The sequence below is a fragment of the Aulonocara stuartgranti genome (assembly GCF_965226115.1).
Source record: "Aulonocara stuartgranti genome assembly, chromosome: 10".
NCBI classification, from domain to species: Eukaryota; Metazoa; Chordata; class Actinopteri; order Cichliformes; family Cichlidae; genus Aulonocara; species Aulonocara stuartgranti.
The window spans coordinates 592,024-604,998 of record NC_138946.1 but is presented as its reverse complement, the minus strand read 5'-3'; the positions used below and the strand labels follow the sequence as shown (position 1 = coordinate 604,998).

The 12,975-nt window shown below is 45.7% G+C and overlaps 1 protein-coding gene across 2 annotated transcripts; it reads right to left on the bottom strand.

The window, feature by feature from the left end:
* Positions 1 to 2,297: 2,297 nt before the first annotated feature.
* LOC309715232 (GTPase IMAP family member 4-like) lies at positions 2,298 to 12,809 on the bottom strand. 2 transcript variants are annotated; one of them, XM_082548195.1, is made up of 3 exons: positions 12,521 to 12,809; positions 3,720 to 4,277; positions 2,298 to 3,167 (listed from the first exon to the last, which is right to left on the bottom strand). In XM_082548195.1, exons 2-3 carry the CDS (start codon positions 4,258 to 4,260, stop codon positions 2,425 to 2,427), a joined length of 1,284 nt encoding a protein of 427 aa, XP_082404321.1. In that variant the 5' UTR covers positions 4,261 to 4,277; positions 12,521 to 12,809; the 3' UTR covers positions 2,298 to 2,424. The 2 variants fall into 2 exon arrangements, with proteins under 2 accessions (XP_082404321.1, XP_082404322.1); XM_082548196.1 differs by having other exon boundaries at positions 12,681 to 12,809.
* Between the last annotated feature and the right edge of the window lie 166 nt (positions 12,810 to 12,975).

Here is a 12,975-nt window from a genome sequence, read left to right as displayed (position 1 = left end):
TCAACGTCACATTTCAACGTTGCTTCAGTGGAATCCCCTGATGTTGACTAAACATTGTTTCAATGTCTCCTTGCTATCTGGGAAGTCACTTAGATCTCTTCTAAATGTTAATGTTTGGTTTATTTCAGTGTTTGATTTGTTCCTGAGTAAATTGATTTGGCTGACATTAAAGTTATAGACTTTCGAGCGTTTTCCTTATAAAACGCCGTTTTTACCGTTTCTTCCTGCAGTAAATATAAACAACGACAGTATTCAGGAAGAAACAAACATTGCAGATATTTTTATCATAACTCTGGTTTTACGCGGCCGATCAACACAATTTAAAAACTGGTATAAAGTCCACACTTTGTCCGTCAGTTGTTCCGTCTGTCCTGCTCACATCTCCAATGGTTGTACACGTTGGCATTAACGTGGCTTCACTCCACATCAGCCGCTTTGCTAAAACACCGGTGTCGCACATGAGGACGCTGTCACAGCCTGTCAGCGACGCTGATTAGCTGCGTATATACGAATGTGAATCGCATCATTGGCTGGACTTTGGGATAAGGTGCATCGTTCTAATCCCATACGGGAGCAGCCAGTCACTGACTAACACTGCAAAACAGGATCGTTAACGTATTAATTTTAGGCTACGTCCACACGTACTCGGGTATTTTTGAAAACGCAGATTTTTCTATGCGTTTGCACCTTCCGTCCACACGTAAACGGCGTTTTCGGTCACTGAAAACGGAGATTTTTAAAAACTCCAGCCAGAGTGGATATTTTTGAAAACTCTGTTTTTACATTTACGTGTGGACGAGAAAAACTGAGAAAACGCAGAAAACGCAGCGTCAAAGGTGTGCGCCTTTTTTGACGTCACACTGTGCGCCACGTTATTGTTTTGGTGAAATGAATTTCTACAATACTGTTAATTCTACTCTCTGCAGTGTTTAAATGCTGACATATACACACAGTTACTGTCCGTCCACACATACGACTCGGTTCTGCTTCTATGCCCCAGCTTTGTTTACTTTTTCCCACCGAGGCTTCTAGACTTCTGATTGGCCAACATTTCTGCACGGTTAGGAATCTAGCGCCACCTGCTGCTTTGGCATGTTCATAGCAGCGTTTTCCTTCATTTCTGCCTTTATGTGTGGACGGGATTATTTTTTTAAAACGGAAAATCTCTGTTTTCAAAAATACCCGTGTACGTGTGGACGTAGCCTTAATTTCAATTCAGGTGAGATTTTTTTTCTGTGCACAGAGACCGTGCCAGCAGTCCGCAACTGCGCACGCGCACAGCTTAGAGGGAACATTGCGTGATGCCTCGCCAGATGTTACGAAGGACTGAGCTTTACTTTCACTATGTCACTTCTGGAAACACGACACCATTAAATAAAAGCATGGACACACGTCACTAAGTATGAATAAGGAGATGAGTCGTGTTATTAGTGCTGTAATGAACGTGAGCAACATCCATGTGATTCACTTTGAAGAAGCTGAGCGGGTTTGGGTCAGTGATGTTTCAGGAAGCAGAGGCCGCTCACAGACCTCACAGCAGTCAGTGGATGTTTCTATACACTGCAGAGTAATCGAGTAATCGACTTCAGCTCACAGAGAGGCTCAGAGTCCGGCTGGGGCTCAAACCTGAGCACAGGACCACTTCTATTAGTTTCACCTTCACAAACACAACATGTGAACTGCAGTCGACACAGTTTACTGCACTAAACGCACTGATGCTGCTGCACAATCACACACAACCAGTGTGTGAATGTGTGTGAATGGGTGGATGACTGAATGTGTAAAGCGCTTTGGGGTCCCTAGGGTAGTAAAGCACTACACAAATACAGGCCGTTTACCATTTACAACCATTAATCTGGATCATAACCTTCAGAGTCAACAGGAAGAAGTTTTATTGCAGCGGGTTGAGCTGTGAGTGTAGCGGCTGCTGATACAAACTGAGTACATCAGCAGCTTCTGGATGAAATGAAAACAGTGATGAAGGTGTACACGATGGAGCTCTTTACTTTGAACGCTCCGTCGCTATGAATTATGGGACGGCGTTTCCTCCTCCCCTTCACAAAGGATGCTCCAGTGTCTCCTCTGCTGAAGGACGCACGGAAGCTTTGTGATCCCATTGGTCAGAAACTGTGCAGGTCAACAGGGGGCGCTCTGCTCACTGCTGACGTCACAGTCACGTGACGGTTGAATGAAATATGGTTTAAACTGCTGACAGGAAGTTTATATCAACACTAATGATATATAATCAACAGGATCCAATCAGAGGAGCTGATCAATAACATCACCAATCAGACTGATCACAGGATCAAACAGCTGTTTAATAATAATAATCACATGATCAGACTGTCAGTTTTTAATCAGGTTAAATGAACATTTTCCTTCTTTGTCTTCATGACGATGATTAATAATAATTAATGATGAAGATCAGTGAAGAACACACTGCGTCTTATTCTCTCTCTCAAGTCGTCTCATCTCTTCTTCTCCGATGGCTCTCTCAGCCTGTCTGAACATCTCATGAATTTCTCTCTGAAGTCGTCTCATCTCTTCTTCTCTGATGGCTCTCTCAGCCTCTCTGAACATCTCAGTGCTGTAGTATCTTCCTCCGTTTCTCTGAACCATGGTGTTGATCTTCTCCAGCAGCTCTCTGACCTGAGCAGGATCTCTGCTTCTGTTGTTAAAAACATGATATCTTCCACCACACTGACTGATGCAGTCATGGAGAGCTGGATTCTGTGTGATAAACTTCTCTATGGTGACTGCATCAGCCTCCAGGTCGTCTCCACGGGTGAACAGGATCATGGTGTAACCTGCTACTTCTTCTCCAAACATCTGCTGAATGATTCTCACTGTTTCTTTTTCTTCTATAGTGAATCTGCCAGCCTGGATCACAACCAGGATCACATGAGGACCAGGAGCAGCCATGAAGACAAATTTAGCGATCTCTCTCTTACTCTCCTCTTGACTTCTATGGATGTCAAACAGACCTGGAGTATCAACCACAGTCAGGGTCTGACCATCAAACAGACCTGTTTCTTTCTCACACTCTGATGTTACTGAGGCAGAAGATGCTGTAGATCTAAAGACTCTTCTTCCTAAGATGGTGTTTCCTGATGCACTCTTCCCAACTCCTGTTTTCCCCACCAGCACCATCCTGAGTTCTGCTCCACCTGTAGGAGAAGATCAGAGCGTCATGAGTGGAAATGTTTCCTGTAGTTTGTCTGCAGCTCACAGCCTGAGAACAAACTGACACTGGTCATGTGACCTCAGCAGCAGCTCTGACATTATCTGTGATGGAGAGCTGCAGCTGCTCTCAGCACTGAGCTGATCTTTGGTCGGCACAGGGAGGTCCAACATAAGGCCCGGGGCCCACAACTGGCCCATCAAAGACTCCACCGGACCCACTGGACATCTTTGAAAATGTAAAGGAGGCCAAACATTTAGCAACTTCCACAGGATTGTATTATTTGACAGCTTCTCTGATACAGACTCCCACACCACCACCAGAGCAGCGTTTCTTTGTAATGTTATGTTGATTAAATGAGTAGTTGAACTTACAGAGAGTGCTGTATGTAGCCCTCAGTGTAAATTCACTTTGACATGCCTGGTGTGGCACCATCAGCTCTCTGACAGAGTGCAAATCCAGCTGTGAGCAGCTGTTTGCCCACACTCAGCACAGATGTGCCCACAGCAGCATCTGTCTCATGGAGGTCAGCTCTTACCTGTGGGGAGGTGTTCCGCCTTCAGCAGCAGCTCTCTCACTTGTTCCCGTCCTTCATCTTTGTTGTTGAACAGGTGAGTTCTCTGTGAAAACCTTTTTACAACATCTGGAAGTGAACTTGTTCTGTTCTGTAAAACATAATCGTCCACTGATGTCTTGAGTTCATCTCCACCCGTGAACAGCAGGTAACATTTCTCCAGCCTGTGAGGCCCGACCGCTCTGCTCGCTGCTTCCACGGCCCTGTGGTCCTCCTCGGTGAACCGACCCACTCTGATCACCAGCAGGAACAGAACAGGTCTGACAGACTGCAGGACACACTGACAGAAGGTCTGGACCTGCTGCTCTGATCCTAATATCTCTGGAGTGTCGATCACCGAGACCTGCTTCCCAAACACAGTTCCCGTTTCCACACAGATGAGTTTGGTCACTGGTCTGAGGGACAGTTTGGACTCAAACGCTGCTCGTCCTAGGATGGTGTTTCCTGAAGAACTTTTACCAACTCCAACTTTTCCCAGGAGGACGATGGAGAGATGATCATCCATGGCTGAACGTCAGAGACCTGCAGGAGAGAGCACAGGTGTGGTTACTGTGGTGGTGCTATCACAGTACATCACCATATTACTCTGTGCAAGTCTGCCTGTTGTGCTATACCACATAGTACAGATAATAATTAAAGAGGTTTAAATAAAAGTACAAACATACAACAGAAATATGACCTGACATGATCCACACCTACTGGCTGAGGAACTAACAGCGGATACCCATCCAGACTGGCTAACGCAGGGCAGAACGATGCTGATCGTGACGGGTATATCTCCTAGTAGTGGTGCAACGGAAAAGAAGAAAAAAAGTATGTGTATGGTGGCGTGGTCAGTCTGTCAAGTGATAGTTATGGTCAGCGCTAGCGGTCCAAGTGGAGGAGCAGAGGAGTTTGCGGTATTTAAGCAGCCCTTTGCTGCCCGATCCGACCGGGCTGAAGCTATTACAAAAGCTGTTGGGGTGTTAGCTGCAGACGGGAGGTCGTGTGCAAAACAAGCGGTTTAAACTATGATGAACATGCTTGTGCCACGCTATGATATCCCGTTGTGCGTCCACTTTAGTGGTAAGATTGTAGGGCTGGGTATCGTCACTGATTTCTAGAATCGATTAGTTTCCGATTCACAAGGTCCCGAATCGATTCGATTCGATTTGAATCTGGGAAATTTTGACAGTCAGAAATATAATTCAGATCAGCACATTTACATATTTTTGTATCAATAAAAAGGAAGCTGACACACTCAAGACTTTATCACAGGTGTGAGCGTCACAGCAGAGGCCTTTGTGTCAAAGTAGCTGAAGATAAAACAGAAAAACATGAAGGTGGTTTTCCTGTTCTGGATTTTATAAAAATATTCTGCAGCACATCAAAAACGAAAGAAAACCATTAATCAACACATGAACATCACCTCTGACGTTACAGAGGAACGAGGAACAACGCTTTCAAATCCGGGGACCAGGAGGCATACAGTGCTGCCAGGGCCAACCTGAGAAGAGGCATCAAGACTGCCAAGCAGCAGCACAGGAGGCGTATCGAGGCCAGGTTTGAGAACAACACAAACCCAAGGCAGGTCTGGGAGGGCATCAGGGCTATCACGGACTACAAAAGAAGAACACCATCACCCTCAGCCGACAGTTCTACTCTGGCTGAGGATCTAAATCTCTTTTATGCCCGTTTTGACAGGGAGAACACCGACCCTGTCCTGTCCCCTCTCCCCTCAACCGACCCTGCTCCGGTCCTGAGCACTCATGAGCTGAGGCGTGTGTTCCGGAGCATTAACACCAGGAAGGCGGCCGGGCCGGATGGAGTGCTGGGCCGGGTGCTAAAAGACTGTGCTGCGGACCTGGCGGACGTCTTCACCTCTATATATAACACCTCGTTGTCCTGTTCACTGGTACCATCCTGTTTCAAAGCAGCAACCATCGTTCCCATCCCAAAACAGTCAAATGTCACATGTCTGAACGATTTCAGACCTGTGGCACTCACCCCCATTCCCGCCAAATGCCTGGAGAGACTGGTCATTAAACACATCAGAGCTGCTTTTCCACCATCCCTGGACTCGCACCAGTTTGCATACAGGGAGAACCGGTCAACCGAGGATGCGATCGCCACAGTGCTGCACACATTACTGAAGCACTTGGAACACAGGAACACCTATGCACGGCTCCTCTTTGTAGACTACAGCTCGGCTTTTAATACCATCCGGCCATACAAACTCCGTCCCAAACTCCACCAACTGGGACTTAACTCCTCTCTGTGCAACTGGATTGTGGACTTCCTCACTAACCGTAGACAGAGTGTCAGAGTGGGTAAGAACACCTCTTCCACCCTTGTGGTCAACACCGGTGCCCCTCAGGGGTGTGTTCTGAGCCCTCTGCTATACACTCTCTTCACCCATGACTGTATTTCCTCCTGCGCGTCCAATCTCATTGTTAAGTTTGCCGATGACACTACGGTGCTCGGACTTATATCCAACAACGATGAGACAAACTATAGGACAGAGGTGCAGCAACTAGAGTCATGGTGCCACGACAATAACTTGGTCTTAAACACCAAAAAGACCAAGGAGATCATTGTAGATTTCCGGAAGAAGGGTCATAACAACCATCTGCCTCTCTTCATCTTCAACCGCTCAACCGATGATGCCATCTCCAATGCACTCCACTCGGCACTCACACACCTGGACAAAAATGACTCATATGTTCGAATGCTGTTCATAGATTTCAGTTCAGCATTCAACACTATAATCCCCCAACAGCTCACTCAAAAACTGGTCCAGCTGGGGCTCAACACCTCACTGTGCAACTGGCTGTTGGATTTCCTCACCGGAAGACCTCAAGCAGTACGGGTCGGCAGTAATACATCCAGCACCATCATTCTAAACACGGGGGCCCCGCAGGGATGTGTGCTGAGCCCCCTCCTCTTCACTCTGCTGACCCATGACTGCACTCCATCACACAGCTCCAACCTCTTCATCAAGTTTGCGGACGACACAACGGTGGTGGGTCTCATTAGCAACAGGGATGAGACCGACTACAGAAGTGAGGTGAGACGCCTGGCCACGTGGTGTGCTGACAACAATCTCTCTCTGAATGTGGAGAAGACGAAGGAGATTGTTGTGGACTTCAGGAGAATGCACACCCAACATGCTCCTCTGACCATTGACGGAGCGTCTGTGGAGAGAGTGAGCAGCACCAAGTTCTTGGGTGTGCACATCACAGAGGATCTCTCCTGGACGTACAACACCACAGCACTGGCCAAGAAATCACAGCAGCGTCTCTTCTTTCTCCGCAAACTAAGAAGAGCAGGAGCACCAGCCCCCATCATGTACACTTTCTACAGAGGCACCATCGAGAGCATCCTGTCGAGCTGCATCACTGTGTGGTTTGGAGCCTGCAATGCGTCCTGTCATAGAACCCTCCAACGCATAGTGAGGGCTGCAGAGAGGATCATTGGTGTCTCTCTCCCCTCCCTCCAGGACATTTACAGCACCCGTCTCACTGAAAAAGCCCTTTGCATAGCGGCTGATCCCACGCACCCAATGCAAAGCTTCTTCAAGCTGCTGCCGTCAGGGAGGAGACTGCGGAGTCTCCAGGCCAGGACCAGCAGGCTGAAGGACAGCTTCATCCATCAGGCTGTCAGGAAGCTTAACTCCCTCCCGATTCTGCCCCCTCTCCCCTCTTCTCCTCCACGGTCCTACTGAACTCTGTCACAAACACACACACACACACACACACACACACACACACACACACACACACACACACACACTCTCTAACTCACTCACTGGCCTGCACCAGTTACCAGTCACTTTGTGGAGCATTGGACTGCCACTACCTCATAAGACTTTGTTGTTACACTATCTCTTACTGTACATTACCAAATCTCCATTTGCACTATTTGCCCATTTGCACTACTCTGCCTGGTTTGCACTCAATGTCATTTACTCATTATATTGTATAGCTTTCTTGTTATATGTAAAAATTGTATTGTATTTATTTATTTAAATTTTACTTTTTAATTATTTTACTTGCATTTTTAATCACTCTTATATTTAAATGTTCATTTGCTATTTTATCTAGGGATTGAGAGTAACGTAGTTTCTATTCTCTGTATGTCCTGTACATGTGGCAGAATTGACAATAAAGCTGACTTTGACTTTGACTTTGACTTTGATTGGCAGTGAGGCGGTGGAGAGGGTGAGCAGTTTTAAATTCTTGGGGGTAACTGTGACCGAGGACCTGTCCTGGGGCAACCATATCACCTCAGTTGCACGGAAGGCCCAACAGCGCCTCTACTACCTGAGGAGACTGCGGAGCGCACACATTCCCAGATCTCTGATGTTGAACTTCTACAACTGTGCCATCAGCAGCGTTCTGACGTATGGATTTCTAGTGTGGTTCCCCAGCTGCACCAAGGCCGATCAGCAAGCACTCCAGCGGGTGGTGAAAGAAGCTGGCAGAATTATTGGAACAAGTCTGCCAGAGATTAGTACCGTATTTCCCGGACTACAAAGCGCACCTGAATATTAGCCGCACAAGCTAAAATCAGGGGAAAATCCTGTTTTGTACATACATTAGCCGCACCTGACTAAAGGCCGCAGGCGTTTCAATGTTGACTTATCATATGTAAGAGAATATGCACAAAGGGAATTGTCAGGAAAGAGATGGCTGTTTGGAGACACACCCCTATTATTAATATTTTGAAAAACAAGTTATGGTTACATATTTGCATAACTTTTTAGGTATATGTACAAGTAGCGGTAATTACAAGTACGAAACATGTACTGTGCTTCATAAATGAGTAACAAATGTAGTACATAACAATAACCTATAGCACACCAGAAAAATTGATTCGGCCTACCTTTAGGCTCAGGTGCAGTGACACGGCTTTAACAAGAAGAAAAGTCAATCATTCACCACCATCTTCCTGCCCACTAAAACCACCAAAGTCCTCTTCTCCAGTGTCGGAAACGAACAGGCTCAGGATGGCTTCGTCATCCACTCTCCGCTTCTTTCCTTCGTTGTCACTTTCAAAACCAAAGAAATCCTCGTTGTCAGTGTCAGAGTCGAACACCCTCAGAAGGGCCGTGGCGGTGTCCTCCTCTCCATCATGCAGCATTCAGCCCTTCGAAATCCGTTGGTGATCATTGATGTTTTCACACTTTTCCACGCTGTCAAATTCCACCGGTGGAGTTGAGCATAACTTGCTTTTCGCAAGTTTATCGCCGCTCATCATCCATGACTCCCGCTGAATGCGTAGCGCTACTTTGAAGTTTGTTTTTCGCGCTACTTGTACGGCACTATGTTGCCTGGCGGATGGACATGTGACCAACATACCACTCTTGAACCCCGATACTGTGTGTCTGATCACATGCCCTTCCGCCAGGCAACGTAGTGCCGTACAACAGCGGAACAAACAAAACAAATCGTCTTACGATATCACAAAAATCACGGACAATCCATAGAAAAGCTGCACCTGACTAAAAGCCGCAGGGTTCAAAGCTTGTGGAAAAAGTAGCGGCTTATAGCACGACAATTACGGTAATATCTTCCCCACTCGCTGTCTGAGGAGGGTGCACAGTATCCTGCGGGACCAACATCACCCTGCGCGCCACCTTTTCCATCTGCTGCCCTCAGGGAGAAGGTACAGGTCTATACAGGCCAGAACATCCAGACTGGCCAACAGCCTGTATCCACAGGCTGTGAGGCTCCTGAACTCTCTGCCCCCCTCTCACGGACAATAACCATATCCAACTTCTTAATAGCAATGAACTGGTCTGCATTGGTGCATCATATCTTTATTCTCTTCCCCCTCCTGCCCCCCCCCCCCCTCTTTCTTAAATAGATAACTATCATATCTGACATCATATCTCACAGTACAATAATATTGAATGGGTTGCATTGTTGTACTTTGTCATGTTTCTCAGGTCTTTGTCTGAATTTCTTATGAACATTACTTGTCATGTTCTCATGTTGTTGCTAAGGATTGTCTTATTGCACTGGAGTCACACTGGGTTAAATATTTACACTTGGGTTTTAAGGGGTATTTATTATTTTCTTCATTATTTTATTTACGGGTTGTATGGAAGCCCCAAACGCAATTTCATTGTTCTCTGACAATGACAATAAATACTTAAATACAATACAAATACAGCGGTTTTATTAGAGACACGGCGTTTTGCAAAAGTTTAAATTTGTTCAGTGTTGAACGGCAGAAATCAGGTTTTCTTTTCGGAAGTAAGTAAAAGGAAAAAACAGCCGACAGCCTGTAAACAACTGGAGACGAGTGAGTGCGAGAGAGAGAGAGCTGTGCATGAAGTGAGATTTTATCCTGGTGGAAGCAAAACAGTAAAAGTCAGAGTGAATTCATGACGATGTTCATGTGAAGCGTAGTTTGGATCTTCTTTTGCTGCTGGTTCGGTCAATATTGTTTGGAGAGAGATCAAACTAACAGCTTTAGAATCGGCGCATAAAGGGCATGAACACAAAGCGTGGACCCACCGAAACATCAGGATCAGCGAGCTGTCGGCTTTCAGCCCCGACTGTGTCCGTGCCGTCGGTGAGAAAGGCGACATCTCACTGATTCTGATCCGCGGCTCGCGCTGTGTGTTTGTACCTGCTCTCATTTACTGTCTTAACTGTTTGGTGGTTGTTGAAATTTTGTGAGATGTCACCAGAGATTCTGGCATTTCGGGCAAAATAAATTTATATTAAAAAAATCGATTCAGGATTTTAATGAATCGATTTCACGTTATCCGAGCCAGAATCGATTTTAATCGATGAATCGATTATCAAAACCCAGCCCTACAAGATTGTTCCAAGCATGTATGAGCAGGAAAAGATTTAAGTCATGGCTGAACTGTCCCAGACATCTTCTGTTGCCCAAACTGCTACAAATGGGTGGAGCTCCAGGGCAACGGAAAGCTACGTGACCGTGACCGCTCATTATATCACAGCAGAGTGCGATATAAAGAGCGGTGTGTATCACTGTAGGGTCGACCTTACATTATAAAGCACCTTGAGGCAACTGTTGTTGTGATTTGGCGCTTTATAAATAAAACTGAATTGAGTGGTAGATACAAAGACCGTACTGCCCCATATTGTACCATCATTTGTTTTTTTTATAATTGCGTGGAATGAGTCTAGAGCTGAATGTTTTTAACAGGCAAAAATACTTCAGTAAGTGAAGTAAATGTTACATTTTTGTCTTTTTCCTTTTTTTGCTGATCCGAACATTGATCCGAACCGCGACATTTTTGATTCATTGCACCGCTATCTCCTAGTGACCTCTGATTATAACAACCAAACTGAGTCAACACATGGGTTAGAGCAGACAGAGCAGGACTCTAAGAGCAGCACAGGGTTACAGGAACCTTAATGTTGGATAAATATAGCTCAATAAAAGGATTATAAACATGGTACTAACAAACATGGCACCTGTAAAATATGCACCGTAACATCATGTGTGACTGAATAATACTGCTGTTTCTGCAGTATGTACACAACTCATACCACAGTGGAAATACACCATTATTAATATTAACACATACACCATCCCCACCCTTCCAGTGACACCTAGCATCCAGGTAACAGACTGATCAGATACAGACCTCATCAACATTAGAGTGGGAGGAGTTAGTGTGCTGTAGCTGCACTCAGCAAACAGATGTTATCTATATAAACATCTGGCACATCAGTAACCAGTATACACGATTACATCCACACACTGTGCACACAGCGTTTCACAGGTGTTCTCTTCCTTTAGAGTGACATCAATGAGCTGATGAGGTAAACATCTCCACAGACATGAGTGGGACCTGGACTGGTGGACTCTCCACCATGTGACCCTTTCCAAGCTCCGTAGGCCACGATGACCTGGATGAATGAGAATCTTCAAAGACACTGAGCCTGGTTGTTACTAAGGGTGGGCGACATATAAAAATTGTCGGTCCATTAACCAACGATATATTCGCACAGGCGCAGACTTTTTTATGGGCGGAGGAATGTGATCATGCACGGACTGATTTGCGCATTTAGTTTTGTCTGGAGGGAATATTTAATCTTTACTTCTTTTCTTGTTTGTTTCAGTAGTAACATAGCTACTCTTTGGATAATTCATTTATTGATTTATTTATTCATTTGAGACGCGCTGAATCGCACAAAAGACGTGTGTGAGATTTTTTTATGTTCACTGGAAGACTCATTTTGATTTTAACTTTTTGTTTAATTTTGTATTTGCTGTTTGGTCTAGTGTGTCAGACAGAAACACTGGAATGGTCTGTAAACACAGTTATAGTGGAAAAGAAGCCAGTTTCTCTCCCCAACATTGTGGTTTTTTGTTTAAATAAACGGTTTTTGTGTTTTTCTGATCACAGGCTGCTGCCGTCCTTTCTTTCTGTTCTGAGTTTGAATCGCTGCTGCATTTGGGCGCACTGTGGGAGGGAGCTGTTAAAACAGCACTATTATTTTCCGTTGACTGCTTCTCTTAGGGTCAACCAACATTAGTACCAAACTTACTCATGGGCGAATAAATAAATAAAGCGATCGGTGAAAGGGTCGGCCTGTTGTCGACATGTTCGTCCACTCGCCCAACCTCAGCTGTTAGTCCACAGTGTTTACGTCCACAAAGAGCCCGTGAATGAAACGTTTCTTCTCTTTTTTAATCTTTGGGGTTACTTCCTGTTCTTTCACCAACTTTACTGAGGTGAACACATATGACTGAAATCTCTGATAACGCGCCCCACGCACTCACACCCAACTTACTGTGAACGCGAGTGTCTGTGGAGGCCTCGCGGAGCCTCGGGCATGCGCAGATGTGTACACCTGAAGACGAACACGATCCTGTCTGTGGGTTCGTCTGCCGAGGCCCTCACTGCCGGTCACACCTGAGCCCTGCTGGTCCCCGTGGTCCCGCTGCACTCACCTGTCCAGGTGAAGCTGCTCACACCGACACGCAGAAACAAAAGCGCACAGACCCGGAAACACATCTGAACTTTTCAGGCCGTTTCCTCCTCTTTGTGGTTCCGTCTTCTTGACTGAAGGGCGAACTGCTGACACCGGAAACTGGAGTGCTCTTCAAAATAAAATTACTAGAGTCGTTAGTATTTCACTAGAAAACATTTTAAATATCTGAACCAGTTTATTTTTTATCCCCAGTTCTAAACGAAGGCCAGTTGTGATATTAACACATCGTGATTCGCCTGAGCTTTAGTTTCCAT

Bases quoted from the DNA above. Each gene is read 5' to 3' on its own strand.
- LOC309715232 (XM_082548195.1), bottom strand. From the start codon at position 4,260: ATGGATGATCATCTCTCCATCGTCCTCCTGGGAAAAGTTGGAGTTGGT. The intron at 3,168-3,719 runs GTAAGAGCTGAC...CTTCTCCTACAG, and splicing joins GGCGGAACACCTCCCCACAG to GTGGAGCAGAACTCAGGATG.